Source organism: Rousettus aegyptiacus, unplaced genomic scaffold (genome assembly GCF_014176215.1).
Source record: "Rousettus aegyptiacus isolate mRouAeg1 unplaced genomic scaffold, mRouAeg1.p scaffold_m13_p_5, whole genome shotgun sequence".
Lineage (NCBI taxonomy): Eukaryota > Metazoa > Chordata > Mammalia > Chiroptera > Pteropodidae > Rousettus > Rousettus aegyptiacus.
The window spans coordinates 2,320,678-2,347,596 of record NW_023416308.1 but is presented as its reverse complement, the minus strand read 5'-3'; the positions used below and the strand labels follow the sequence as shown (position 1 = coordinate 2,347,596).

At 65.5% G+C, this 26,919-nt stretch overlaps 1 protein-coding gene across 4 annotated transcripts in view; it reads left to right on the top strand.

Annotated features, from left to right (window-relative positions):
• AACS (acetoacetyl-CoA synthetase) overlaps positions 1-19,091 on the top strand; it is a 44,045-nt gene extending 24,954 nt beyond the window's left edge. For 2 of the 4 annotated variants that reach the window (XM_016129851.2, XM_036221200.1), the window contains 11 exons: positions 1,025-1,172; positions 4,245-4,325; positions 6,317-6,441; positions 9,730-9,794; positions 9,892-10,014; positions 10,370-10,483; positions 11,887-12,012; positions 14,383-14,452; positions 14,946-15,004; positions 15,804-16,006; positions 17,960-19,091. In XM_016129851.2, the coding sequence (XP_015985337.2) occupies positions 1,025-1,172; positions 4,245-4,325; positions 6,317-6,441; positions 9,730-9,794; positions 9,892-10,014; positions 10,370-10,483; positions 11,887-12,012; positions 14,383-14,452; positions 14,946-15,004; positions 15,804-16,006; positions 17,960-18,097 (1,252 nt within the window). In that variant the 3' untranslated portion in view covers positions 18,098-19,091. Of the gene's footprint in view, positions 1-1,020; positions 1,173-4,244; positions 4,326-6,316; positions 6,442-9,729; positions 9,795-9,891; positions 10,015-10,369; positions 10,484-11,886; positions 12,013-14,382; positions 14,453-14,945; positions 15,063-15,096; positions 15,761-15,803; positions 16,007-17,959 lie in introns of those variants that run through there. The other 2 variants (XM_036221198.1, XM_036221199.1) reach the window with 2 other exon arrangements.
• Positions 19,092-26,919: the final 7,828 nt, after the last annotated feature.

Here is a 26,919-nt window from a genome sequence, read left to right as displayed (position 1 = left end):
GTTGATGCCCTTTTTAAAGCGCCGCGCCTCCCCCGGACGCCCCTGTCTCCAGGGGCCTTCATCTCAGTTTCGGAGTAATTATTCTTTGCAGATTACTGGGGGCGGAGTTTAACTGATTTCACCCCCTTCCCTGAAAGAGAGAAAGTTCCATTTGTCCAAATGGCCGTTCCCGCCCCCTTTTAATCCTACGGAGGAGCCAGGCCAGTGTTTCGGGATCCATCTTTCTGCTGACCTCAAAGTAGGGGACCCGCCTCTCCCAGGACAGCTGTGCGGCTTCCGCTGCCCACGTCCTGCTCAGAAAACAAGGCCCCTGCGCATGGCCCCCATGCTCCTGGCCACAGGCGCCGTGCCCAGGCCGGCCTCGGGGACAACGCGGGGCAGTCGGCGGCTGGGCTTCATTTCCCTTGCTCCCGGACACACGTTCGTGTCTGGCTGTACGCCTCCTCAGGGCGGGTGACACTGATGTTTGCTCGGCAGCTTTTCTGTCATAGAAAACGTTTTCGGATCTCAGCCCACTCCCCCTTCTTGCTGAGCTCGTCACACACGGGAAAAGCTCTCGAATCTCCCATCTGCTTCGTCCCCTCTCCCGGCGGGGGGAGCGTCCCGATTCAGGCCGCCCTGACCCGGGCCTCCCTTTGGGCGACAGAGACCAGGGCCTGCCAGGAGCCGGTTCGCAGCGGACGGGAGGAGCGCGTGGGCGCCGGTCACCAGCAGCGCCCCCAGACCCCCTGGGCGGCGCTCCCTCACCACCGGCAACGGCAGCGGGACTTGGAGCACCTTCGGGCGCCCAGCGGCCGGCCCCGGCCCGGCCCACGGAGCTCGCGCAGCAGCGTGGCCTTTGCGCCCGTTGACGCGGTTCCCCCCGACTTGCCGTGAATTTGGGCGTCGGCTTCTCCGCTGTCCCGTGGGAGGGCTCTGCTCCGGGCTCGTGTCCCCCGCAGCCCGGGGCTGTCGTCCCGGCGGGCTCGCGGACCCGGCCAGCGTCCGGGGCGTTCACGGTTGGCCCCCCCGCGTGTCCCCACAGTGTGTTTCTGGACGACTTCCTCGCGACTGGCAGAGGGGACCCAGCGCCCCAGCTGGAGTTCGAGCAGCTGCCGTTCAGCCACCCCCTCTTCATCATGTACTCCTCGGGCACGACCGGGGCGCCCAAGTGCATGGTGCACTCTGCCGGGGTAGGTCTGTGTCCCCGGGCGCCCGCCCGCCCGTGTGGCGCGCTCTGGGTCCTCACGCTGCACCCTCGCGGCTCACGCGGGCGGCCGGGGCGCGCGCACGTGTAGGGTGGGGGGGGGGGTCGCTGTCCCTGGTGCTGCCGCGGAGCCGTCTCCTGAGCCGGGAGGGTGCCGCTCACAACCTGGCGCTGCTGCTTCCGCTGCATGGGCCCCCCCCCCCACCCAGCCTCCCCGCTGCGCCTGCAGTCGGCCTGGCATGTGGGGAGGAGAAAACGCAGGATCTTGCTCAGACCTGGTCGCAGCTGCCTTCTCCCCTCGCTCAGGAGAGGAGACCCACCCAAGTGGAGAAGCCTCCTGCTCTCAAACGGCTCCGCAGATGTTGCTTGATCAGATGGTGGCGTTTGAAAAATGAAACACAGAGCTCCTTTTACTCTAGCTCGTTGAGCTTAGCAGGGTCCTCTGTTCCGGAAGCCCTGGGAACCCCTTCCGTAGAAGGGGCGGGACCACCCCCACCTGCATCGCGGAGAGCCTCGCGTGGCCGTCGCGGGCAACCCCGTTGCAGTGGGTGGGGGGAATGTGCCGTCGTTGCCCGGACCGGGACCCACCAGGGGCCCAAGCGCAGGTCATGAGATGAGACTGCCAGACACACCAGAGCTCGTGCACAGCAGCCGCTTCCCGGGGACCCCAGGTGGCACTGGGGACCTCCAGGGCCAAAAGGCTTTGTTTCCGGGAGCAGCACTGGCCAAACTGCCGTGCCGTCCCCTGGGTCGTGTGCAGGGCGTGGGACGTCCGTGGCCGGTTGATGGAGTCCCGTTTTCCCAGGAGCCCTGTCTGCCTGTGGGCCAGCCGTGGAGATGCTCGACTTCAGAAAACCCAGAGACGAGGAGGGGCTTAGGAGAAACCAAAACGTCCAACCGTATTTTGATCTTTAGTGCTTTATGCGTAGTGAATGTCACTTTTTTTTAGGAGAGTAACATAAAAACATATCACATACAACGTGGTTTGCTCCTAAAAATTATCATGCTTGGTATATTTAAAGTAGGGAAAAACGAGGAAAACTTAGGTTTATCCCGTCTTCACGGGCTCACACCTCCAGGAAGGTGACTCGGCGTCTGGCCTGTTTTAAAGACTCATCCGTCTCCTTAGGAAACTTGAAAGCAGCAAGGTGAGAGGTCCTAGCGATGGAGTGGCTGGCAGGGCCCCCAGGTCTGGGGGCGCGGGTGGTTCCTGGTTCGCTGGCTCCTTTTCCAAGACCTTTAAGGGTCTCTGAAGGCAGCTTCTCTCTTCTTACAAGTCAGGTGGCTCCTCCTGCTCACGACCCATTACCTCCCCCTCAGAGTCAGCCGTGCTGCTTAGAAACAGGCCGTCGCCTCGCTGGTGTGCACTGCGGCTCGCGCAGAGAGGCCCCGGGGAGGGAAGCGAAGCCCGGCCTGCTCGTGCCCCCGAGGGGGCGGGAGTAACAAACACGCAGGGGTGTGGGGTGTGGGCCCCACAGGCGAAGGGCGGGTCCCAGTTAAATGCTACCAGCAAGGGAGGTTTTAAGGGAGCGGGGAAACGGGAGGGGACGTCCTGGGAGCCCCTGTGGCCCAGCGGCCTCGCTCCCTGCGGCGCGTTCACGGTGTGACCCGTTAGCGTCTCCGGAAGCCTTCTTGGCCCCCAGCGAGGGCCCACCCCTCCGAGCGACACTGTCCCTTGGGGAGTTTTCCACAGACCAGGCCTGCGGGGCGGCGGGGGTGGGAGGCACAGCGATCCCACCCTACTCTCTGGGGGAACCCACCAGGCGGCCCGGCTCCGAGGGGCTGCAGGCGGCCCCGGGGCCTCGGCGGAGGGGCTCGGCCCTCCCCGCGGTCTGCCACCTTCCGCGGGGGCGGGGGCGCGTGTGGCCGGCCCGCCCGTCACGCGGGGGCCGCTGGGGACAGTGCTCAGCCTCCGCTGGTGGGGCGAGCCGTGCGGCTTCGGGCGGCCCGCCTCCCCCCGCCGCTCCTCCCCACTTCCGGGCACGGCGAGGGGCGCGAAGGCCGCGGTTCCTGCGCTGGCCCCGGGCGTCCCCGCCACGCCGGGGCGCCGCGGCCGTCAGCGGGCGCTGCCGTCTGCCGACCAGGCTGAAGGGCGGGGTCCGGCCCCTCTCGGGGGGCTCGGAAGACTGTCCCCAGTCTGGCCAGGATCAGGTGTGAGAGCCGGCGTACGGCCGGGGAAAACCGAGGCCGCTGGCTCTGCTGCCGGAGTGCGCCCGGCGACGGGGAGCTCCTGCCCCCGCCGTCCGCGCAGCCGTTAGGGGCCAGCGGGGTCTGGGCAGCTGTGGGCAGCGCGTGGGAGCTCCGCGCCCTGACAAAGGTGCGTTCCGTGGCACGGGCGACGCGTCCCCGTAACAGGCCAGCGTGACTCGGTCCGTGCTGGCGCGCGAGGGGCGAACCGGAAATAAACCCCGGAGGCGGCGCCCCGGCTGCCTCGGGGGTCCGGGTGCAGCCCGAGGGGGGCTGCTCGTGCATGTGCTTCAGAGTGGGAGGCCACGTGGATGTGCTGCGCCTCGAACGTTAAAGTGAAAACAGCAGGCCGTGCGCGGGAGGGGGGTCCCGCGGGACGCTGGCGCGAGCCGAAAGCGGGCTCTCGTGCGCCCGCTCGGCCGCGGTGTCCCCGCGCTCCGGCCCGAGGCCTGCAGGGCTGCACACGCGGCAGCGGCTCTGAGTGCGGGGGACGGTCTCGTCCTGCCGCTGCTCTGGCCTCCCCGCCGCACGGGGCTGAGGCTCCCAGTGGCTGTTCCGGAGGTGACCGACGGTGCGGGGCCCCAGCCTGCCCTCACTGTTCATTCTCACTGGCCGCTCGATGACCTCCACGCCCCGCTGCTGGTGCCCTGGCGCCCGCCTGCACCCCGCAGGCCGGCGAGCGCCTGTTGGAGGTCCCACGCGTCCTCGGCGACGCTCGGGTCCGGCGGCAGGTGCCCGGGGGCAGGTGCTGCGGAGTTCCGCGTGTGGGGGCGGGGCGCACGCGGAGCCTCCTCTGGAGACGGGCACAGGGTCCGCCCTGCCCCCCGGGCGGCGGACGCGCAGCCTGCTGACGCCCGCCTCCCCCTCCCAGGGAACGCTCATCCAGCACCTGAAGGAGTTCAGCCTCCACGGCGACATGACCAGCAGCGATGTCATCCTGTATTACACCACGGTGCGTGTCCCCGCCGCGTCGCTCCTTCCGGGGCCGGGCCGTCCTTCGGCCGCTCCCCGGCACGCTGGCCCTCCCCGGTCCCCGCGGCCCTGCCGGCCCCCCCAGGCCTGCCGCCCGCTGGCCTCTCTGCGCTGCCTCCTCTCTCCCTGCTTCGGCCCCTCCTCTCGGAGCGCTGAGTGCCTGGGGAATTCCAGAGAAACCGAGCACGCTGACCACCTGTTGAATCCCTTCGGCCTCTAGAGGTGCAGGATGAGAGTCCCGTGGCTGAAACCTGCCGCCGACCACGGGACAGGAATTTACTGAAGTGGTCATGAGGATTGTCACTTCTTAGTTGTGTGCGATGGAAAGTGACTCGTTCGAGTGGAAAGGAAGTCATCCGAAGGCAGTGGGTGGCTCAGGGGGGCAAAGATGTCCATGTCCTCAGCTCCAGAACCAACGAACGAGTGACCTTACAGGACAAAGAGGACTTTGCAGATGTGATTAAGTTAAGGATCTTGAGCTGGGGAGGTGGTCCTGGACTATCCGGGTGGCCCAGGGTGATCACAAGGGTCCTTACAAGAGAGGGGACGGGAGAGTTGGAGTCCGAGAAACAGACGTGGTCACAGAAGCAGTGGTCGCAGTGCTGGGGGTCCCGAGGCCAGGAGTGTCGCCTCTGGAAGCTGGAAAAGGCAAGCAAGAGCCTCCCCATGAGGCTCCGGAGAGAACCCAGCCCTGCTGACACCCTGATTTTGTACTTCCAGCCTCCAGAACTCTCAGACGACAAGTTTGTGTTGTTTCAGGCCACCGAGGTTTCAGCACCAGTAGGAAGTGCGTACAGGTGGCTTTTCCAGTTGCCGTGACAGCTGGGGATCCGGGTGCGGCGACCAGGGGGGGCCTGAGGGGGGCTGTGCTCCCGCGGTCCTTGTCCTGGGAGCACGGAAGTGTGGCCCCCGCTGCCACGCCGCCTCGCCGTGCCCTGCCCGATGCCGCCCCATGAAGGCTGCTGTTCCCTGCCCTGCGTCCTTGCCCGTGCGGCCCCTGGCTGAGCCCGGGCCACCTGCCCCTGCCGCCGGAGCAGCTGGCCCCGTGCCCGCCTGGCCTCAGTGCTCCTCGCCGAGGCGTTTGCGGCACAGCCCTCAAAGGCCGCAGCATCCCCCTGACGATGGTGGCCACAGAAACGCGGACAGGACACAGCGGAAACCACGTCCTCCGTGCCCGGCGTCCTTGGCACTGTGTGGGGGACACAGGGTGGGCGGAGTCCGGCCCCCGGTGCTCTTCCGCCCCTCAGGGTGGGGCGCGCAGGCCGGAGCTCGGCGCAGGGGGTGGAGAGCTCCCTGTCCTCGTGGGATGCTGACGAGGAAAGCTCAGGACCGCTAAAGGGAGCCGCGTTTAGCCCAAAGGGGGAATGTGCAGCATCGGGCCTTTCCGAGACCGCAAGAACCACGAAGTTCTGGGGTGACCGAGCTCTGTTTCCTGGGTGATGACTTTGTGCTGAGTTTTTAAGGAAATAGCGCCGGAGGTGCACCCTAACCTGTCACGTTAATGCCCCTGGGGACAGACCCGGGCCCCAGGCAGACACAGGACGGGGAGCCTGGATCGCTCTCGATGTGTGACCAGGGGCAGGTGGCCTCACTTCTCTGTGTGCGCACCTGGGGCTTGGGGCAAGTGACCTAGGCTCGTTTCACCTGTAGGATGTAGCCAAGGCCCCTGCTCACACCCTCCCCACACATGGGACAGTGGCAGATGCAGAAACCTGGGGCGTCTGCCTTTTCTGGAAGCCTCTGTGTGGACGTGTTGGACAGCCAGCGGTTTCTGGGGAGGAAGCCGGCGCTGACAGGAGCCTCCGGGGCGGTCGCTGTGGGGCACCGCCTGGCCGAGCCAGCTCGGGGAGCGGCCAGTCCTTGCCAGCTTTGGGCCGTCTCGGGCGGTGTTCTAGGCACGTGACAGGCTGAGTGACGGGGAGAGGGAGCTGGCCCGCGCTTGCCTGACTCTGTGCCCCTTGTCTGTTCCAGGTCGGCTGGATGATGTGGAACTGGGTGGTGTCCACTCTGGCCATTGGCGCGGCCGTGGTCCTGTACGACGGCTCCCCGCTGAAGCCCACGCCGACCGTGCTGTGGGACCTGGTCGACAGGCTCGGGTGGGTACCAGCACTGGCACGTCTCGCCCGCCTGTCTGCTGAGCCCAGTGGTAAGGGGCAGAGCCCTGCCTGTCACCAGCTGCCCCGCGGTGCTGGCCAGCTGTCCCCTAGAACAGGAGTCCCCGACCGCCAGGCCGTGGACCAGGATAGGTGCGTGGCCTGTTAGGAACCGGGCCGCCCAGCAGGAGGCGAGCAGCGGGCGAGCGAGCAAAGCTCCATCTGCATCTGCGGCCGCTCCTCAGCCCCACCTCAGATCACCAGGCACGAGAGTCTCACAGGAGCACCAGGCCCGGGTGCCGCAAAGGTTGGGGACCGCTGCCCTAGAGTACCCTCGAACCCCGCAAGTGCGACCCAGGGCTACGAAAGGCGGCCCTGCCTCTCCGTGGCCCTCTGAATGGCTCTGTCCTCGGTCGGGTGGCAGGCAGGAGCGCCAAGGAGCCAAGGCAGGCGCCAGGCACGAGTGGGTGTCGGGGCTGCTCCCGGTGCCTGAGAATTATGAAAATGGGAAGGCGGAAGTGCCCCCCCCGGCCCCTCCTCGGAGCCCGTCGGAAGCCAGCAGCCGGCGCCGTCCTCGCCAGAGGGTCGGCCGTGACTGGTGGGCGCGCTATCGGCGCGTGGCTCTCGGTCACCGCTGACTAAAGGTCGCGTTGCAGGTCCTGTCGCGAGCGCCCGCCAGCCCCCGGCCCGGAGGTCAGCGGCACTCCGAGCCCACCGCGTTGCTTTGAGTTTGAGTGCGCGCTCCGTGGGCAGCTGCTAATGCTTTGAAAGTCCTCGGCCATTAATATTGTACATGTGTCTTTGCCTGGCCTGGGAAATATTTAAATCCTGACATTTGGCTCGCAACGTCAGTCAGGAAGGCTCTTTGCTAATGAGACTGTTTCCAGCGAGAGGTTAATCAGGTCCCGGGGGACTCGGATGGCACTGAGACCTCCCTCCGTGACACCTGCAGGCTGGCGCCCGGCGGGCCCTTCTGGGGAGCGTGCGTTTGTGCTGCGGGAAGGGCGGGGGGACAGCTCGCACCCACACACTGGGCTTTGGTGCTGGTGAAGGGCCCTGGGAAACGCGGCTTCATGTGTGCACGCGCGTGCGTGCATGCAAGTGTGTGTGGATATGCATGCACACGGGTGTGCAAGAGAGCATGTGCGGCCAGGGCAGTTTTGTGGTTAGGGTCAGGGTTGGAGCTGCGGGGTGTCTCGTCCAGGTTTTGCTGGTCACCTGATTGCTGGTCACCTGAGCCACCTGGTGCCACCTGTCCCGGGTGGGCACACGGTAGCAGGACAGTCCCTGGTGACGGGTGAGCAAGCTCATCCCTCGAGGAGCGCCAGGCTCACGCCTGCACCCGCACGTCGTTGGGTGTCTGCTCTGCGCCACGCGGCGACTTGGGGGAGCAGGTCGCTGTCCTCATGGGCTGGCACTCGGATGGGGGGGCAGAAGGGAAGGAAATGCCACTGTAGACCTGGCTCAGGGAGGCCCCTTGGAGGGGACGGCCCCGGGGCAGGCCTGAGCGTCAGGGACTGGGGGTGCGTGCTCCAGGCGGAGGGGTGCGGGGCCACAGCCGGAGGAAGACCAGGTAGCTCTGTGGGGCAGAGGAGGGAGCCCCTGTGGCCCGCTGTGAAGAGCCATGTGGGTGGGGGCGGGGGCGGGCCGGACCCCACAGGGCCCCCGGGGCCGTGCCGGCAGGGCGGCTTTCGTCCTGCGGGGCACAGGACACCATCAGCACGTTGGGGTCCAGGGAGCGACGGGGCCTGGCTCACAGGTTTGAGAGCTCAGTCTCCCTCCTGTGTGGAGAATGGGGCGCAGAAGGCCATCGGGGGGCAGGGCGGGGAGGCACGAGTCCCATTGCTTTTCGAGCTGAGGAGCCGCCTCGTTCTTTGTGGGGTGATTCCTAGTGATAGTCACTAAAAATGCGTGGGGCCGAGCGCCCACGCGAGCGCGCCCGCCCGTGGAGAACGCGCTGTTTCCACACCGCCCTGCGCAAGCCGGCGGGCGGGCGGGGGGGGGGGGCACCGCGCCAGGTCTGCCCAGGAGCGAGGAGCAGGCCTGTGGCCCGGGCCCGGGGGCTCCGCCCAGTCCAGACACGCGCCCCTGACGGGAACACTCCCAAGAGCCGCCGAGAGCTATCAGTGTCGGGGGGCGTGGGGGGCAAGAGAATGAGATACGGGTGTTGTCCGGGTGTGGCCGGTGAGCGGAGATCCCCGTTCTGGTGCCCGAGGACAGTCACTGCTGTCCAGGGCTGGTGCTGGGGTCCCTGGTCGCCTGTGAAAATGGGGACATCCCCGAGGGGCGACACTGGCGTCCTTGGAGGCGATCTCGCGTTAGTTCGCCAGACTGAGTTTGTGAAGTGAACGTGGGGGACAGTGCGAGGAGCGCGTCTGTTTCCTGCTCCCCACAACCCTCCCCGACCCAAAACAGCCGTCCCTGGGGCCCAGGGGCCCCGGAGGTGCCCGAGGTCTTAGTGGTGGGTTTATTGGGGGTCCTGGCGGAGAGAGGGAGAGAACACGAGGTGCAGAAGACAGCAGCTTTGGGGGGTCCCCCGGCTGTCGATTTGGCCTCTCCTGGCCCAGCCAGCCCTGAGTCACCCAGGATTCTGTGCTTCGTTGCCTCTTGGCGTCAGACCGCGTCACCTGTAACCGTGGTGAGGAGATAAGGTTGTACGGCCCAGAGGGGCGAGGAGGGCCTGGTGTTACGGCCTGCTTTGAGCAGAAAGCATTCTCTCGCTCGGAAGACGAGCTGACAGGGCCACCTCCCTGAACAGCCGAGGAGGGACGTAGAGTATTAAACCACACGCAGCCCTCGAACACACAGCGGGTCACACCCAACGCGACGTGTCGGGTTTTGAGGGTGAACGCGGGGGATGAAGGACTGTAGACTCCGAACCTCAAAAAGAAAGGAGCTGCGACTTTCTAAGTTTCACAGAAACGTGAGCCTGTTTGAGGCGCGGGCAGCGGCCGAGGACGCGACGTGCAGCCCCGGCTCGCCCCAAGACCCTGGCCCCCCACTTCTGTGACATTGGCGTGTGAGGGCCCCGCCCTCCGAGGCGCCCCTCGGGACCCCAGAAGAAAACGGTGTGCAGCCGGGGAGACGGCGGGTCCGTGCGGGGGAGCTGGGGCGAGGGCCTGTCACCGCCGTGTCCCAAGTCGGCGCAGGTGTTGGGGCCTGCTTCCCCAGAGCAGGAAGTGTCATCTCGGCCCCCCACAATGACGTGTCTCGGAGCGGGCACACAGGCCACTCGTTCCAGACAGACCCTCGACGCGCTTCCGGTGTTTTCTCTCCCTCCTGCACCCTCAGCGTCACCATCCTGGGGACAAGCGCCAAATGGCTGTCGGAGCTCGAGAAGAAAAACCTGAAGCCAGGTGAGGGAGCCGCGCGGTGGCCGGCGGCCGGCGCGCCCGCAGCCTCCTGCCCGCCGGCCTGGCTTGCGCCTTAACCTGCGGCCCCGCTTGTCCCCAGCGGAAACGCACGACCTCCGGTCCCTGCACACGATCCTGTCCACCAGCTCTCCGCTGCAGGCCCAGAGCTACGAGTATGTGTACAGCTGCATCAAGCGCGATGTCCTCCTGGGCTCCATCTCAGGTGCGGCCCCCGAGTGCTGTCGCCGGGCTGGCCCCGGGAGCCCGCTCACCCTCTGACCCGGCAGCGCCCGTGGGGCGGGCCCGGTGGGGCAAAGCGGCCGCTCGCCGTGGGCCCGAGCGGGCCCCGAGAGGTCATCTCTCCCGTGTCCGCTTCAGCGGGAGATTCGGCCAGGAGGAAGTCACCCAGCACGGGGGGCGGCTCCTAACACACCTCCCCCACTGCTCCCCGGATAGGAGGCCCCTGTTGGGGGGGGGGGGTGCTCCCCCGGGTCTACCTTCTGTGCTGCTCACTGCTGGGAAGCACAGCGACGGGTCCCAGTCCTCTGAGATGTGCATCTCCCCGGCCTTTGTCACAGGCGGCACCGACATCATCTCCTGCTTCATGGGCCAGAACCCCACGCTCCCCGTGTACAAGGGCGAGATCCAGGCCCGGAACCTGGGCATGGCCGTGGAGGTGTGGAATGAGCAAGGTACAGCGTCGCTGGCCGCTGCCACTCCTGGCCCTCGGCGTGGGAGCGCGTGGGCCTGGGCGTTTGCTGGGCGTCGGCTCTCTGGGGTCACTCTGTCTGAGCGGGGAGCAGACTGCTGTCCCTCGAGCCAGCTTTGATAGCGCCCAAGCTCCCCGTCCCCAGCCCCCCTCAGCCTGCCCGCCCGAGGTGTGGGAGTTTGGAGAGCTGGGTGCTCAGGGAAGGCAGGTGGTTGGTCGTCACCCCAGCTTTTGGGCCTCAGGGCTGCCGCTGAGGCGGCCTCACCGCCTGGCCAGCCCGACGCCCTGACCTTGACCATGGACGCGTTGGGGGCTGGCTTCTCTGCTGGTCTCAGGACAGACTTTTGCTCTGTAGCCTGCAGAGGCTATCGGCTGTCAATCAGCAGAGCCCGCCTCCCGCCGCCAGCAGGGCCGGGCGTCCGGCGCGTGGCCGTGCAGGTTCGTGGACTCACGCCGTTCGCCTGTGGCTGCTGCTGTTTCACCCTGACAGGGCGAGTGGGGGCGGCGCCAACCCCTGTTTGCGCGAGGCAGAGAGAGAGAGAGACACGAGGGCAGCGGGGGCCACACCAAGGTGGGCGCTGGGAGCCTCAGGGCGCAGGAAGTGTCTCCGCCCTCCGGGTCGCGGGAGGTGCTGCCCCAGGCCTTGCCGAACACTAGTCCTCGTTTCGTGAGAGGGCTCCTGCCCTCGCTGCCCCGGGGGGCTGGCTCCGTGCCTCCGGCCTGCTCCGTCCGTCCTGGCCGGGCCCCTGCCGCGTCCTGGGGCCGGGCCACCAGGGAGGCGCCGCCGCGACCCCGCTGCCCCACGCGCGCGAGGTCGTCGGTCCGCCTTCTCTGTCGAGGATGCTGAGGGACGCGGGGCCAGCCGAGGGGAAAGAAATCTGAACACGTGGGCGCGTCCGCACCTACGCAGCGACGACGGTTTCTCTGGTGGCTCACGTCCTCCACGCTCGGCCCGCGGAGGGTGCGGGATTACCGGGCCCCAGAGCCCCGCCACTCCCGGGCCGAGTCAGTGGAAGGGCCGCTCCGCGCCGGCCTCTGCGGCCTGTGAGCGCCGGGGCTAGAGACCGACTCAGGACAGGTGTCTCGGGAACCGCAGTGGCGGAGGCGCCGGCGCGCGGCGCTCTGGGAATTCCGCGGCTGGAAGAAGCCCGCGCGCGTGCGCACAAGGCGGCGGCACGCGCGGGGCACCCCCCCCTCCCCCCCCCCCCCCCCCCCCCCCCCGCTCATCGCAGCGGGGCGCCTAACGGAGAGCGAAGCCAGGAGCAGCGGGACTTCGGGAGGGACGAGCGGCTGCGAGGCCCAGGGAAGACGGGCGGGCTGGCCTGCGTGCTGGGCCGCGGGGCCGGGGCGTGGGCTCAGGCAGGTCTTTAATTCCTCCCAAACCAGGAGTGGCCGTCTGGGGGGAGAGCGGCGAGCTGGTGTGCACCAAGCCCTTCCCCAGCCAGCCCACGCACTTCTGGAACGACGAGACCGGCACCAAGTACCGGAAGTCGTACTTCTGCAAGTTCCCAGGTGGGCGGAGGTGCCGGGGCGGAGCCTCGCAGGCCTGATTCCGGACGCCCCCTCCCCGCCCCCAGTCCCACGACCCCTCCCGCCCCCACGCCCCCCGCCCCACGCCCCCCCACGCTCCATGCCCCCTCCCCGCCTCGTCCCCGCCCCCTCCCGCCGCCAAGCCCGCCGCCTGAAGCCGCTCGCAGCCCCTTCCGCTGGTGGGGTGATAATGAACTTTGGGTCAGTGTCTGCCACCTTCCCCTCGAAAGCCGGCACGGGAAACCGTGATCTGGGTTCCGTTTAACTTGCACCGCCCTCCGGGCCAGAGCCCCCTTGGTCCCGCGGGAGCCAGCAGAGCGGCCTTCTGCCCGCAGGAGGCCGTGGGGCCCGCTGGCTTGTGTCTGCCCGGCAGAGAGAAGTGGCGCCTGCGAGAGGTGTCAGCCTGGGGCTTTGCCGTCTGTGTCGCACGCGGTCACCGGGTCCCCTCGGGGGTGGCGGCACAGCGGGCCCTGCTGCCCTCAAGCCACTGACGCCTCCCGCATCGGCGCCGACCCCCGCAGTGCAAGCGCCTTTAATTTAAGGCTCCAGGCCCCGCCCCCTCTCACCCTGCTTCCTGAGTAGCCCCGAGGTATTGGCGCGGAAGACCCTGGAATTTAGCGAGCCATCGCTCCACGGTGGTTTATGCTGAGTGCTCGCTCTCCGCAGTGTCTGGCGAGGTCGTTTGCGCCTGCGCAAAGCACACGCGGGGAACCCGGGACCGGCGGCGACCGCCGTGGTGGGCCTTGCCCCGGATCCCCTACCCCGGGCCTTGCATTTCCCGTGGGAAAGCCATCGTGTCCAGTGTGGCGCCCCCGTAAGGGAGCTGCAGGAGCGCCTCCCCCAGATGTGGCTCGGCCCCCTCTGGATACCTGATGCCTTTGAGCCCCGCCCCGGAGCCTGCCAGGGCATAGCTGTCCAGGCAGAGAAGGGCGGGACGGAGACGGGACAGAGAGAGGAACGTCCCTCGGATGACCCCGGGAGAGGGCAGGGGCCCCTGTCTTAGGAGAGGCCGAAAGGATTCAAGTCTCAGCCTGAGGGCCTGTCTCTTCACCTGCAATGCTGTTCTTTGAAACCATCACCTTTTGTTACGTATACAGGGGTTCGTGTGATAAATTCTGTCGGGGTTAATGTCAGAATAAGTCTTCGCTTTTGAGGTGCTGATGTTCCTTGTTGGAGGAAACAAATACTTTGTGACCCGTTGTATTTCCGTTTTTGCCTTGGCTGCCAGGAAACTCGGAGTTGAAATCACTGCTTTGTTAAAGCGTGCCACTTACCCCCAGTACAGGGTTTCTTATTCTCTTTAAATCATCCCATTACGTAGTTGGTTTTCTAGGTCATTTTCGTAAACACTTTCTGGGAGTAGGCGGGAGGTACGAGCAGATGTGGCGAGGGAGAAGCAGATGAGGTCATGGGACCGGAAGCTCTTGGTCGTGGACGAGGCGAACGCAGGCTGCACAGGCGGTGACTTCCGGGCGGCATGCTCGCGATGACCCCCGCCCTGTGGCCCCGTTCGGGCGGCCGATCCAGCCGCCCGTGCAGCAGGAGGAGGCCGCGGCGGCTCCAGCGTGCCTGGTGGTTCCCGCGTGAGGCGCAACTTCTCTCTACCATTGGGTGAGGGGCGGAGGATGCGTCCGAAGCTGGGGTTTGATCCCCTGGGGGTGCCCGCTGTGCCCCCAGACGTGAGCCTCCCTCTGAACATGGCCGGCCCCGGACCCAGCGGCGCTGCGGCCGCGCGGGGCGGGCTCAGGGGGCTTCGTGTCAGCGTTGGCTCTGATTCGTCCCTCTTCCCCCGCGCTCCGCGTGCCCGGGTTTACCTGCTCGTCCGCTCTCTGTGCACCCGGCTGGGGCCTGGCTTACAGCCTGCACCGGGACCGTTGGTGGCCACCAACCCGGTCATGCTGCTGCTGTTCATTCTGCCCCAGGAGCCGCCCCAGCCCCTCCCCCGGCATCCCTGTCTCCCCGAGGCGTGGTGTGCCCTTCCCCACCCTCCCCCAGAGCTCCCCCCGCCTTCCCTCTGTGCACCCCGCGCCTGGGGCTGGCCTCACCCTCCGTGAAGCCCTGGAGGCCTGCTGGTATCTGTGGGAGCGGAGTGGCGTTTCTCAGATGCCGGCGTGTGTCGGAGCTGGGTGCACACCAGCCCCCACTAGACGGGGTCCTCTGGAGGCAGGGACTGTCCAGGTTGCTTCTGTTCCCAGTGCGCGGGCCCCCACCCCGTGCCACACCTGTTTCTGGCCTTGGCTGTGTCTGCCGATGAGAGTCAGATTGCCGAATGCGCGAGTGCCCCATGGCTGTCAGGCCTGCCTCGGGGGGCCGCGGCTCCTCGGGGAGACTGAGCATCTCTGCCCCCTGCAGGTGTCTGGGCACATGGCGACTACTGCAGGATCAACCCCAAGACCGGGGGCATCGTCATGCTGGGCCGCAGGTGAGGGCATGCGGTCGCCGCTCTTCCCGGAGCCCGGAGGCGTCGGGGAGGGGAGGGGTGCCTCCTGTGACCCGAGCCCCCGCTTTGGGCCCCCCTGTGTCCCTCCTGGGCCAGTTTCCTGAGGGCCCGGTCCACCTCCCGTGCCCTGCGGTGGTGGCTCAGGAGGCATTGGGCGGGAGGCAGCTGGCAAAGGCGCGCCAGTGACCGTTCAGAGTGGCAGCAGCCCTGGGACAGGGGTGTGTGGGTCTTGGGTCCTGGGAGGGAGGGACCCACGTACAGGTAGGAGGGGCGGTAAGGTGACAGGTGTTTCCTCATGCGGGGGACCCCCCTGAGTCTAGCTCTCACCGTGCAGATAGAGGGGGTTGTCGGGTGGGATCGGGGGTGGGGGCTGGGAGCCTTCGGTGACAGCCTAGCGTCGCCGTGGGGGAGGGGGCGGCGGCCACCCCGGGGCCCCTGCGAAGCGCCTCGCTCAGGAGCCCGTCTCTCCCCCCAGTGATGGCACGCTCAACCCCAACGGCGTGCGCTTCGGCAGCTCGGAGATCTACCACATCGGTGCGTGTCCCCGAGCCACGTGCTCTGTCCGGGAGGGCCGAGGGGCGGGGCCTGCCTGCCGCGGAGCTCACCTGTCCGCGGAGCTCACCTGTCCGCGGAGCTCACCTGTCCGCGGAGCTCACCAGTGAAAGAATGATGCCAGGACACCCTTTCCAGCACGCCCACTGTCCACGTCGCTTGCAGCTCGCAAACCCTCAGAGGGGAACTCGTGGTGCCGCGTGGCTCGTCCCCGTCCCTGTCCTCATTCACCCTCGCGTTGAGCTCCTTCGGGTCTGACCCTCGTGTCTGCTTTTGGTGGGCGAGGGCTCAGCAGCCCAGGGCGTTGCGTGGTTGCTCGTGGTCACAGGAACATGCGAGACGCCGAGTAAAGGCCGTGCGGGCCCGTGGGCCTTCATGACGCCAGCCCGGGCCACGCAGTCGGCCTCGGTCTCGCCGGGGTTGGTCGTGTAGGGGGCGGGCAAGTCCCAGCCCATCTGACTCCAGCCTTCGTCCCTCCCACCGTGAGTTCCCACTACGGGGCTCACTTCATTTTTATTTTTAAATAACAATTTGTAAAATAAGTTAGGGCCGCACAGCCTGCTTCCCAAGTCAGCCCTTCTAGCTCATGGTGAAGCTCCTACGTCCCCGCGGGGGGTGGTCTCCTGCCTGTGTCCCCCTCCCAAGGGCTCTTCCCGGGAGGGCTGGGAGCAGAGACTGGCCACCCCTGCGAAGCCCGGGTGGCCTGGCCTTCCCGTCCGTCCTGCGGGTGGGGCTGGCCGAGGCCGGACAGCGCGAGCGGGACCCTCCCCTGTCTCTGCAGTGGAAGCCTTTGAGGAGGTGACGGACAGCCTCTGCATCTCCCAGTACAGCAAGGACGGGGAAGAGAGGGTGGTCCTCTTCCTGAAGATGGCTTCCGGGCACTCCTTCCAGCCAGGCCTGGTGAGGCGCGTGCAAGACGCCATCCGCGCCGGCCTGTCCGCCCGGCACGTGCCCAGCCTCGTCCTGGAGACCAAGGGCATCCCGGTATGGCCGCCCGCCGGCTCTGTCTCCTGCCGCCTGGAAGCGGCAACCAGAGCACCGTCGCCGCCCGCGAGCCCACGCGTGCGGGGCCTCTCCCCCAGCAGCTTGCTCGGGCTTTATATAGAGTGTGTCCTCGTTGCCTAGCAACGCCGTCCCTTTTTTTATTTCCTACCATCTTTTTTTTTAACCCTTCCTCGATCGCATGATACAGCAAAATCCTGCCGAACGGGGGTCAGAGGGGAGGCAGGCCCAGCTCTGTGCGTCTGCCCGGCCGTCTCCTCGGGTGGTTTTGTGGGCTCCCAAAATGATCGGCGAGAAAATGAATGCCGACTTCTTAAAGAGCCGCTGGGTGCCGTCGCGCCCGCCTTTCCGTTCGGAGGAAGTCCTGCCTGCGGTGGGAGGGGTTGGGTCTGTTCAGAGGCGTGCCCCACTTTGCGCACTTCCTTTGGGCTCTGCGTGGGGGAGGAGGATCCCTCCCCCACCACCTCCGATCTCAGCTTTAACTCAGGCCGCTCACAAAACCAGCACCGTCTGCCGAGCCTGAGAGCGCTAGCGGCCCCGCGAGCACAGTCTCAGCGACGAGGGCAGGCGGGGCACCCCCAGTGGGCCTGCTGTGTGCAGGCACTCACGGGGCCCTGCCCCCCATGCCAGCACCGTCCCTGTGGGTTCGTTTACAGGGAACCTGTGTCCTTTGCCGCCAGAATAGTTGTTCCCAAAGTGTATCTGTTCACGAGAACAGTGCTCAGGATTTGTCGAGTACGTTCCGACCGACCCCCGCGGCTGACCTAATGGAGCCCTCAGGAGTGTTCGCCCTGTGTGTCGCAGAGCTGGGGAGGGTGTGGCCCCGCCATGGGGGCCTGGGCTCGGTCACAGCCAAGGAGCATGGGCTCGGGGCATTTGAGGCAGCACCAGCCCGGCGGGGCCCCGGGCAGCCACAGCTGTCCTGGGCCAGCACATCCTTGTCCTGGGCCACCATTCGGACGCCTCGCCCGTCCTGATCCCGGGTCTGGGGGCGCCCGCCTCGCCCCAGCGCTTCCCACTGGAGGGGACAGTCGCGGCTTCCCCGTAAAACCCGCCGCGTCTGGTCGGCTGGTGGACGCTTCAGGTTGCCAGCTCCCGGGAGCCGTGCTCAGAGCTTCCGTGTGAGGCTCAGACGCACAGAAGGCACGTGAGATGCTGGCGGGTCACGGAACGGGGCGCGATCACACCGCGGGGACAGGCGGCCCCTCGAAAGCCAGTGCCACCTCCTTAATTAGTTCACACGTCTTCTGAGTCTTTCAAATGAATGAATTTTAATTACACTGCAGGTTAAAAAAAAAAGAAAGGGAGCGCCAGGGAGCGGAGGGATCGGGGCGCCGGCAGCTTTATGAACGGGCCGCGTCGTTCCAGAAGCTCCTGCGCCCCTACACGTGCCGGCGTCGCCGCCAAAAGCCCACTGGGTTCGCAGGTGACGCGCACGCGCTCCGCGAAGGAGTCGTGTGACCCGCGCCGCCCAGGCCGCCGGTTCTGAGAAGGGTTTCTGCAGAGGCGCCTGGACGGGCCACGCCCCTGCGGCCACGCGGCGGCACCGTGGGCTCCTGCAGCGACAGTCACAGCCAGTCTTTAGAACGTCATAAAGTATGAGTGTAAATACTAAACTAAAACGTAGTCGTGAGGCGCTCCTGGGAGCCGTGTTCATGCGCCTAAGCCTGCGGCCTTGGGGGAAGGTGCTGTCACCCCCGTTTTGCGTTCGAGGAGGCAGCCTGGCCCGCAGGTGCCCGGGCGGGGGGCAGAGGCGCGGTGGCCGCTCAGCTCACTTGGCGGGTCCCCCCCGTGCCCCCTGTGCCCCCCGTGCCCCCCGCCGCGTGCCCTGCGCTCTGCCCTCGGGCGGGGCCGGGCTCCCCGGTTGTGACGCGCTGGGCCCCGGGGCCCAGGCTTAACCGTGGCTGTCGTGTTTTGTCCCCCCTCCCCCGGCAGTACACCCTCAACGGCAAGAAGGTGGAAGTGGCCGTGAAGCGCGTCATCGCTGGGGAGCCCGCCGAGAACTACGCAGCCCTCTCGAACCCCGAGACCCTGGACTGGTACCGGCACGTCCCCGAGCTGCAGGGCTTCTGAGCGGCCGCGTGCAGCCGCCCGCCCCACGCGTCAGCGCCGCGACGTCCACGTGTTTGCACACCCGCAGCTCCCTGCCGGCGTGCCCCGGGGTCCGTGGCTTGGGGGTCAGTCGTCTGTCTCGTCTGCTGGGGGGAGCCTGAGCCCACCACACACAGCGACAGGATCCTGGCCCGGCGGCCGACCGGGTGTTCGGGGCGTGTGTGGTGGTCTCCGTGCGCTGGCGTGACCGTCACGGCCAACGCCTGGTCACACGTGCGGCACTGGCTGGCGTCGGTGACCTCACAGCCCCGAGGAGCCGGCCGGCCCCCAGCCTCCCCCCTCCACTCCGTTAGGGTGCAGATCGGTTCTCTTTCCTCTGGTCTCCAGCTCTGGCTGTCCCTCAGGCCACACCCACTGCCACCAGGCGCCCCGCTGTGACTTCGCGCCCGGCCTCTTCGGGTCAGGACCGGTGGCCGACCGCCGTGGGCCGTCTGCCGGGGGAGCCCTGCAGCCCCTGGCGGAGCCACGTGTCGCCACGTCGAAGGCGCTGCCCAGCGGAGGGATGGTCCCTCTGGCGAACGAGCGGGCTCCGTGCTTTAACGGGCCCTCTTTGCTTTGCGGACTTAAACATCTTCAACGCGCATCGTCTGCGTGTGTGGGTGTTCGAAGGACGGGGCGTCCAGCTTGTGGGTGGCTCCCAGGCGGCGGGGCCTCGGGGGCAGCTGCCTGGCGTCCGGGGACATGGCCCGCTGCGGTCCTCCGCCCGAGGGCCCCTCACATCAGGACGGCGTCCCCAGCGTCTGTCCATCACGTCGCGGGTTTGATGGGTGGTTTGGACGTTCTCTGCAGTTCGGCATGTTAACAAATTCCTGTCATCCTAACGGGTCGCTTTTGCAGTTTTCAAAAGTGAGCACAATGAAATCCTTTCCGGAATCCTTTTTTTCTGGAATATGAAAACCTCGGGGTAAAGCGCCATGGAGACTTCAGTGCAATAAACGTGCGTGTGCATGTGTGTGCGTGTGCATGTGTGCGCGTGCACACACCGTACACAGGCTGCGGCTCTCGTGTCTTCTCCGAGGGAGGTGACGGCTCCGCGGGCGGGGAGGTGGGAAGCTGGCTGTGGTGACCGGGGCCAAACGGTCAGGGTATTTGCTGGGCCCCTGGTGACCAAACGGCCCCACAGTGCTGCTCAGCAGGAAGCCGCGCCCCAGAGGGGGTGGCTGTCCTCACCCCGGCGCTCTCGTGGCTCAGGGCCGGCTTCCGGATAAGCGGCTCTGATCTCGTCATTCCAGTCCCTTGGATCCTGTCTGGCTGCAGGTCACAGCGTCCAGGCTCAGCCCAGCAGGGCTTGTTTCTCTCGTGTCCTGGGAAGTCGGAGGCGGCCCAGTCTCCCGGGGCCGGTGTTGTGACCGCACGAGGTAGCAGTGCCCGGCTTTTCCTGTCGTCCGTGCTCTGCGGTCCTCGGCGTGTGGCTGCCCCGCCCCCGTCTCCCCCTGTGTTCCCAGCGGGAAGGAGGAGACGTGACAGGCGGGCTGGGTGGGAGGCGAGAAGCCCGCCCCCTCCGTCCGTCCCTCGGCGGCAGAGCAATGGCCTTCCTGGAGCCCCCGCCCAGCGCCCATCTGTTACGCGTCCATGGCCAGGAGCCGGCCACCCCTGGCTGCAAGGGAGTCGGGGATCTGAGGCATTTTAAACAGGACCTGTTCCTTTTTCTGTATTAGGCTCCTGCTGTTGCTATAGCAAAGTTCACGAACGCAGTGCCCTAAAACAGCACGAAGCTTTAAGGTTCCGGAGGTCAGAATCGGCGTTGGCGGGGCTCCTGCCTTCCGGGGCCCCCGGGCAGAGTCCGTTGCTCGCCTTTGTTTGCCAGGCTCTCCGGGCCGCTCGCACCCTGGCCGGGGGCTCCGGCCTCCATCCCGCGGTGTCCGACACCACCGCCCCCTCCCCGCCACGCGTAAGGACCCCGCGATGGCACCGACCCCGCTCACATGATTCGGGATCATCTGCAGACCAGCGAGTCTGATTCCATCCGTGGCCTTAGGTCCGCCTGGCCGTGCAACCGAACGTTTCCGCGGGTTCCGGGGGTTGGGGTGTGGGCATCTTTGGGGGCCAGAGTGGCTGCGGGGAAGATGTGAGCCCCGGGCTGGAAGGGCTGAGCGTTCGGGACCCCTGGCTGTTGTCCGCCCCCCGGGCCGGGCTCATGCTTCCCCTGTGACCGCCCCTGCCAGGGCTTGGGCCAGGCCTGGGGCCGCACGGGCGCCCAGAGGCCCACTTCCTGCTGGCTGTGCCCGGGGAGCTGTTCGGGCCTGATTGCTGTGCCCTTCAGTTCCGACAAGCTGCCCCAGGCTGGCTAAGCCCACTCATCCTTACTAATAAGCCACGCTGGACGGCTTCATCGACGCGAGGCAGATGGCGGGGAACGGCAGGGACTCGGGCGCCCGCGGCGGTGGCTCCCCACGACGCGCCCGGGCCGCGGCGTCACTCAGCGCAGCGGCCACGGGCCGCACCACGCCCGTGCCCTGCCTTCTGGTTCCCTGCCGCCCGCGGCCCCCGGCAGCCTCGGGTGGCCCGGGCTCGCTCCTGCTGTGCCCCGCGGCCTGCAGGGCCCCGAGCAGCCCTTCCTCCCCTGGCCTGGGTTCCCACGCCCAGGAACCTTCTAGAGGCTGGAGCCCTCCTTCCCACTCACACCGTGCCCACCCCGCCCCCTTGCCTGTGCAGACCCTGCTAAGGGACCCTGGGGCTCCATGCCGGGTGAGTCCATCCTGGTCCCCACTCGCCTCGGATCCACCCTCTCTCACTGGAGGCATGCCCGCCGGTCCCCCTCCCCGCATTCTGTGCCCTCGGGGACCCAGCTTCGCTCGCTCACTTGGATCCCGGGTCCCCAGCCGAGGGACTGAACCCACCATGCGTTGGGGAAGGCGTCTCCCTGAACTTCGGACCTCCGGTCACTGAGGATGTAGGGGACAAGGGAGACCCTTCGATGGGGTCTTCAGGCACCAGGGCGAGGAGGGTCTCGTGGGGAACAAAAGTCCCTCTCAGGGCCCAGCCACACCCCCTGACTCGACCTCAGCCTGCAGAAGGAAGGGGCGCATTGGTTCGTGGGGGTAAGTTGCAGTAATTTGGGTACAGGCCAAGCTGCTGTGATGAGCACCCCCGAATCTGGCTCGGTTGAGAACGAGCTCTTCTATAACTGCCCCAGGGCGGATGGGGGGGCTTTGCTTTGCAAGGCCGCCCAAGGACCCAGGTCTCTCTCATCTGGTTGCCGTGCGGTGCCCGGGGCCGTCCTGTCCACGTGGCCGAAGCCAGCACCATGAGCGCACATCTCAGCCCCTTGGGAAAGGGGCCCGGAAGGAAGTGGCCTCGTCCGTCCTGCTCAGGTCCCATCGGCCACAGCCTCGTCCATGACAGCGCTCAGTGCAAGCGAGGCTGCCGGGCGGTATGCCCTTCGGCCGAGTCCCAGCTGGCGGGTGCCGCTCACCTGCAGCCGGGGTTCGGCCTGGGCCAGGGTGCGTGCGTGCGCGTCTCTGCGTCTTGGAGGCAAACTAAGATTTTTGAGACCAGCTACCTCAGCCTGGAGCAGCATCCATTTGGGAGACAACTTCCTGTGTCCACAGCAGGTGGCTTTTCCTGGTTTTTATGTCCAGGCTTCTCTGAGCTTGCCAGTATCACCGTTACTTCTGACCTAAATGGCATGAGTGGGAAGGGGGGGGTCCCTCCCAGGAGAATAGGGGTGCCGATGGTAGAGGAGCAGCGAGGATAGGATGGCTTCCTGACGGCCCCCAGCCCCCCACTCGGCACAGGTACGGGAGGGCTATGGAAATGGCAGAATGTCGGCCGTTGCTGGATTCGAAGCCGAGGGCCCTGCCTTGACCTTACGCCCCTGGCAATGACGCCCCAAAAGAAGATGACAGGGCTCGACTCTGTAAGAGAAGCCCGTGTCAGGAGGGACAGAGGACTAAAGACTCGCCCGGGCCTTGCCTGGCAGACAGAGTCCCCACGAGGAATTCGGAAGGAGCGAAGTCATTTCTGGTTCTGACTCTTCACGTGCAGCGGGCGCACGCGAGACCGACATGCGCGGGCGGGAACGCGAGGAGCGGGTTTCGAGGGCCAGGCAGGTTCCGAGCCGGGCGGGCACCTTTCGCGGGTGAACGACTCCTCCCGGCGCAAGTCCGCCTTGCGAAGCTCCAGTCGTCGTTGCGTGGGCCTCTCCTGAGCGCGGCGGCCGAGCGCCGGGAGATGCCGCTCCCTCTGCAGCAAGCCCGGGCTGGCTGGACCCTCACGGCCGCCCCGCCAGGAAGACGCCCCGCGATCCTCGTTTTCACGCAGCGGACGCCGAGGCAGGGAGGTCGACGTGCCCGAGGTCGCACAGCTGGCAGCAGGCGACGGAACTATCGGGGTTCGCGCCCAGGCAGCCTGGCCGCAGCACCCTGAGCCGTGCGCTGGGCCCCTTCCCAGCAGATTTCTGGGGAGAGCAGGGATGGTGCCCTCTGGGGCCCGGGTAGCGGTCCCCATCCAGGAAGGCAGGCCAGAGCAGGGGTCCCCAGCCTGCAGACAAGCCGTGCTTGGGGGCCGCTGGTGGGTACCGGAAACTGAGCTTTCGTGGTGGGGGGAGCATCTGGGCGCCCCTCCCCCACGCAGGCCGGGCCGGAAGGAGCTCACGAGCACCACGCCGCGTCCAGCCGACTGTGGTCCCTGAAGTTTTGGTGACAACTGCCCAAACCAGGCACCAGGCGCTGCAGGCGACGAGCTTGTTTTCCATCAGCCTGGGCTGTCCTGGTGGCCGAGGGCCATGGCACCCACTGCGAGGCCTGTCGGGCCACCTTTCTGTAACGAGGGGGCTTCCCACCCCGGCTTCGGGGCCTGGAGCCACTCGCCCGGGGCTCGGGCTGGCTGGTGCTGACAGCTAACGTTGCCGTGGCTCTCACGACAAACCGGGCGCTGAGGCAGGTATCACCATTTTTCCCTTTTTGCACCTGGGGAGTCAGGCACTGAGTGTAAGAACTTGTCCAAGGTCACACAGGGCTGGGTGCCTGCCGAGGCAGGCTGGCTCCGCCCGCCGGCCTTAACCTTCTTCCTGAGCCTTTTGGGGAGAGCTCCCGAAGGAAAGGAGAGAACTCTCCCTTCGCTAAACCTCGTTTCGTGGTCCTTCTTTCAGGGTAATTCTTGAATATCTACATTGATTTAAAAAAAAAAAAAAAGTTCATACCCCAGTGAAAAAGATCAATTACCGGGCACGGTTTCCAAGCGACTCCGATGCTGTCGCCAACCCTTTTGCGTGCTTCAGCCGCTAATTAGATTTGGAGGAGAATCAATTCATGTGTCATGAAAATTCGAAAGACGACATTCCACGGGTGGAATGTCCCATTGTTCCTGCTTGATTGAAATTGTGGGTTTCAAGCGGGATGCTATTTACGCCCTTAAGACAATAGCGCTTTCAAAGGGACTGTGATTCTCAGGGCTTCGCCTGTGATTTCTAGGGAAGCAGGGATCTTCCTGTTTTTCAGAATGAGCGTGTGTGTGTGTGTGTGTGTGTGCGCGCACGCGTGCGCGCGGTTTTTGGCTTTCCTTCTTTTCTTTCTGTTTTGAAACGGCCTGACTTGGCAGCGGGCCCTCCCCGCCACGGGAATGTCAAGTCCCTGACAAAGCAGGTGTCGTGAAATTGCTCTCGCGTCCAGACCGGGCACGGGCGTGTCGCGGACGGCTGTGATGCCGAGTGACGATTCCATCAGGCTCGGGCTCTTGCATGGCCGACCTTGCAAATTGAATCCGGGGAGGTCGGCCCTCCTGCTACATTTCATGTCCGCGGCTCGGGGAGGGGCCCGGGCAGGGGGGTGTGGGCCGCGATTCCCAGGCCCAGTGCGGGGACGGCGGGCGGCCTCTCCGACTTGTCCCGTCCGCGCTCCCCCTTCCATCCTGGACACCCCCCCCCTCGGCAACCCAAACGGAAGGCCGCAGCCTGCCGTGGCGCTGTTAACTGCTCTGCCAAGGTGACGGTGTCATTTTCAATATTCCGTCTTCAGAGCTGAGGTTTATTTTTAGGTCGGGCGTCAGCCAGCCTTCCCAGAGGGAGAGTGACAGGGAGTTTGGGGCACGGCTCTCGACCCTGGCGGCCGCGGAGCTTCTCCATACCACCCGGGCCCACGGGCCCGCCCTCGGAGGCGCGGGAAATGGGCTATGTCTTGATCAACGCCGTGGCCCCTTGAACTTATGCGCGTGTGTGACAAATGGAGCTTCGGCGAGGACGTGGAGAAACGACAGCCTCCGCACGTCCCTGGTGAGGACGTGAGACGCTGCGGGGTCTGTGTGGCGGTGTTTCAAAAGCTGAAACAGTTACCGTGTGATGCACCACCCCGCTCCGAGGCGATGCAGCCACCCCGCTCCGAGGTGCACACCCAAAAGAAGTGAGAGCGAGAACACAGACAGGTGTCCGCACACCCGTGTTCGCAGCGGCGTGATTCACGGCCAGACAACAGGCGGAGGCAGCCCAAGTGTCCATCGACAGGGCGAGGGTCAACAAAGCGTGGTCGGTCCACACAGTGGAATATTATTCAGCCATGAAAAGGGATAAGGGTCCGACACACACCACCACGTGGACGCACGCCGGAGACGTCACGCTCGGTGAAGAAGCCGGGCACGGGAGGACACGCCGTACCATTCCCCCCGCACGCGGCACCTGGAGGGGCAGAGCGCGGAACCGGGGCCGTGCAGGGGCTGGGGGAGGGGACGCGGGGGTCGTCATTTAACGGGGACACTTTCTGCTTGGGAAGATGAAAACGTTCTGGGCGTGGGCGGCGGCGACGGCCCCCAAACTGCGCTCTCGAAAAGGGTTGAAGCGCAGGAAGGGGAGTTCAGGGGCGGAAGACTGTCAGGCGGAGAGCTCAAGTTTGTCAAATCAAGGGATCGTTTTTCTTCTTTCACTGTGTTTTCTCGACCCTTCCCTTTACCGGAAGCTGGGGTCTCCTGTGTGCATGACGGCAGGGGAGAGAGAGAGAGAGAGAGGGAGGGAGGGAGGGAGGGAGGGAGGGAGGGACGTGGGGGCGGATTATTTCACAGCTTTTACTTTTTAAGAGTCTGAAACAAAAAGGACACGCAGCACGAAGAACGAACGGGAACCATGAAGCGCAGGGCTTCCCCGCTCCCCACCACCCCCCCCCCCCCCCCCCGTGGGCAAGGAGAACCCCTGGGCTGGAGGAGAGGCCGTGACAGAGAAGACACTGGCGGGGACGGGTGGGGGTCCCGGCCCCCCTGGGCCGAGCCTCCAGCAGCGCAGTCTGCAATTTCCCGTTGGAGCTCAGCGCGGAGGCCCACGGTTCCCCAGGCGAGGCGTGGGGAGGCGGCAGCTCGGAGAGCCGGGAGAGCTTCGGCGGCGCACAGCGGAGCACCCCGGCGGCAGGGGCCCGATGGGTGCAGGCGCGTAGCGGGCCCCACGTCAGTGGGGACGGCATCGGGCCCCGGGCAGCCCCTCTGCAAGTTTCCTGGCCGCCTCCTCGTGGTCCTAACGTGGCGGCTCGGGCTTCGGCCCCGCGTCCTCACGGACCTGTGCCAGTGGCGGGATGTGGGTTGTGGGGCGGCCAGCGCAGTGAGAACTCTCTTCATGGTCCACCAGCTCATTCAAATGAGCCTGTCAGCTCTAGGGGGCCGGCGGTGGGAAGGGGGACGCAGCCATTCATTTTGAACCCGAGAAACCATTCACAGCTTTCTCTGACTTCTGGATCTGCCTCGCCTCACTTGAGTAGTTTCTTAAAAGCATCTGAAATATTTTCCATATCAAGTGTTTCAAGGACCTAATTATGAGCTTCATTATAATTGTTCATTAGTTATATTTTGTTCAATTACTTTAACAAGTTGCCAAATGGAACACAAAGCCAGCAATTAGCATTATGTAATTGTAATGAGACACTCAAATTGGGTTACAGAGCATCTTCTTGGCTTGCATATTTTTCCCTCATAGGAAGACAGACTCAAGTGGTGGCCGGCCCTCTGTCCCGTGGCTGGCTCTACCTGAGCTGGAGGGGACGGGGGGCAGCCTCTTCTTTTGCACGAAGGTCACGTTCAGTGAAATGGAAACAATTAAGGACGGTGTTAAGAACGTTTTGGATGATAGTGATTATATGTAACGGTCATGACGTGGCAGCCACTGCTCCAGACGCATTTTCATGCAATTACTCACTTAGTCTTCCTGTCTGGTCCCTGAGGCGAGGACTGTCCTTTCCCCCATTTCACAGACGAAGAAATCCAAGCGCGAGATCTGGGCGACCTTCCCAAGGTCATGTAGCCAGGAAGCGCATGAACTGAGCTCAAACCCAGGCGGGCTGGCCCCAGGGGCCATACTCTTAACCAGTACTTTCTATCGATTATTGAGTCTCAGAAAAAAAAAAATGTGCATTTTGAAAGATGCTATTACCCACTTTATCTGAGGGCAGACCGTTCGCGGGAGACAAAATGATATTGCATTTTGGCCACTTAATCGTTACTATCGGAATTTACTTTAGAGGTAGGAATAAGAAGGCAACTTTCTAAAATCTGTTGTAGAACTAGATCGTGACACTCTCACGGGGCTGTCCTCGACCCAGGCGCAGTGGCAGAGGGGACAGACAGGTGGACCCGACACGCCACGGCCCCCTGCTCAGACAGTCTGATCTGTGACGTTTCGACAGGATCCCATCACCTAAAATGCTCGCGCGTCGAACTCGAGAACACTGGCTTGATTAAACGTGAGATATCTTGGAGCGCGAGTGACAGACAACTCACACGTCTGGTTAAGGGACTGGAAAACCTCCGCCGACTGGGGCATCACTGGGGGGTCCGGGAATGGCCCTCGAGCATGGCCAGACCCAGGACCTCAG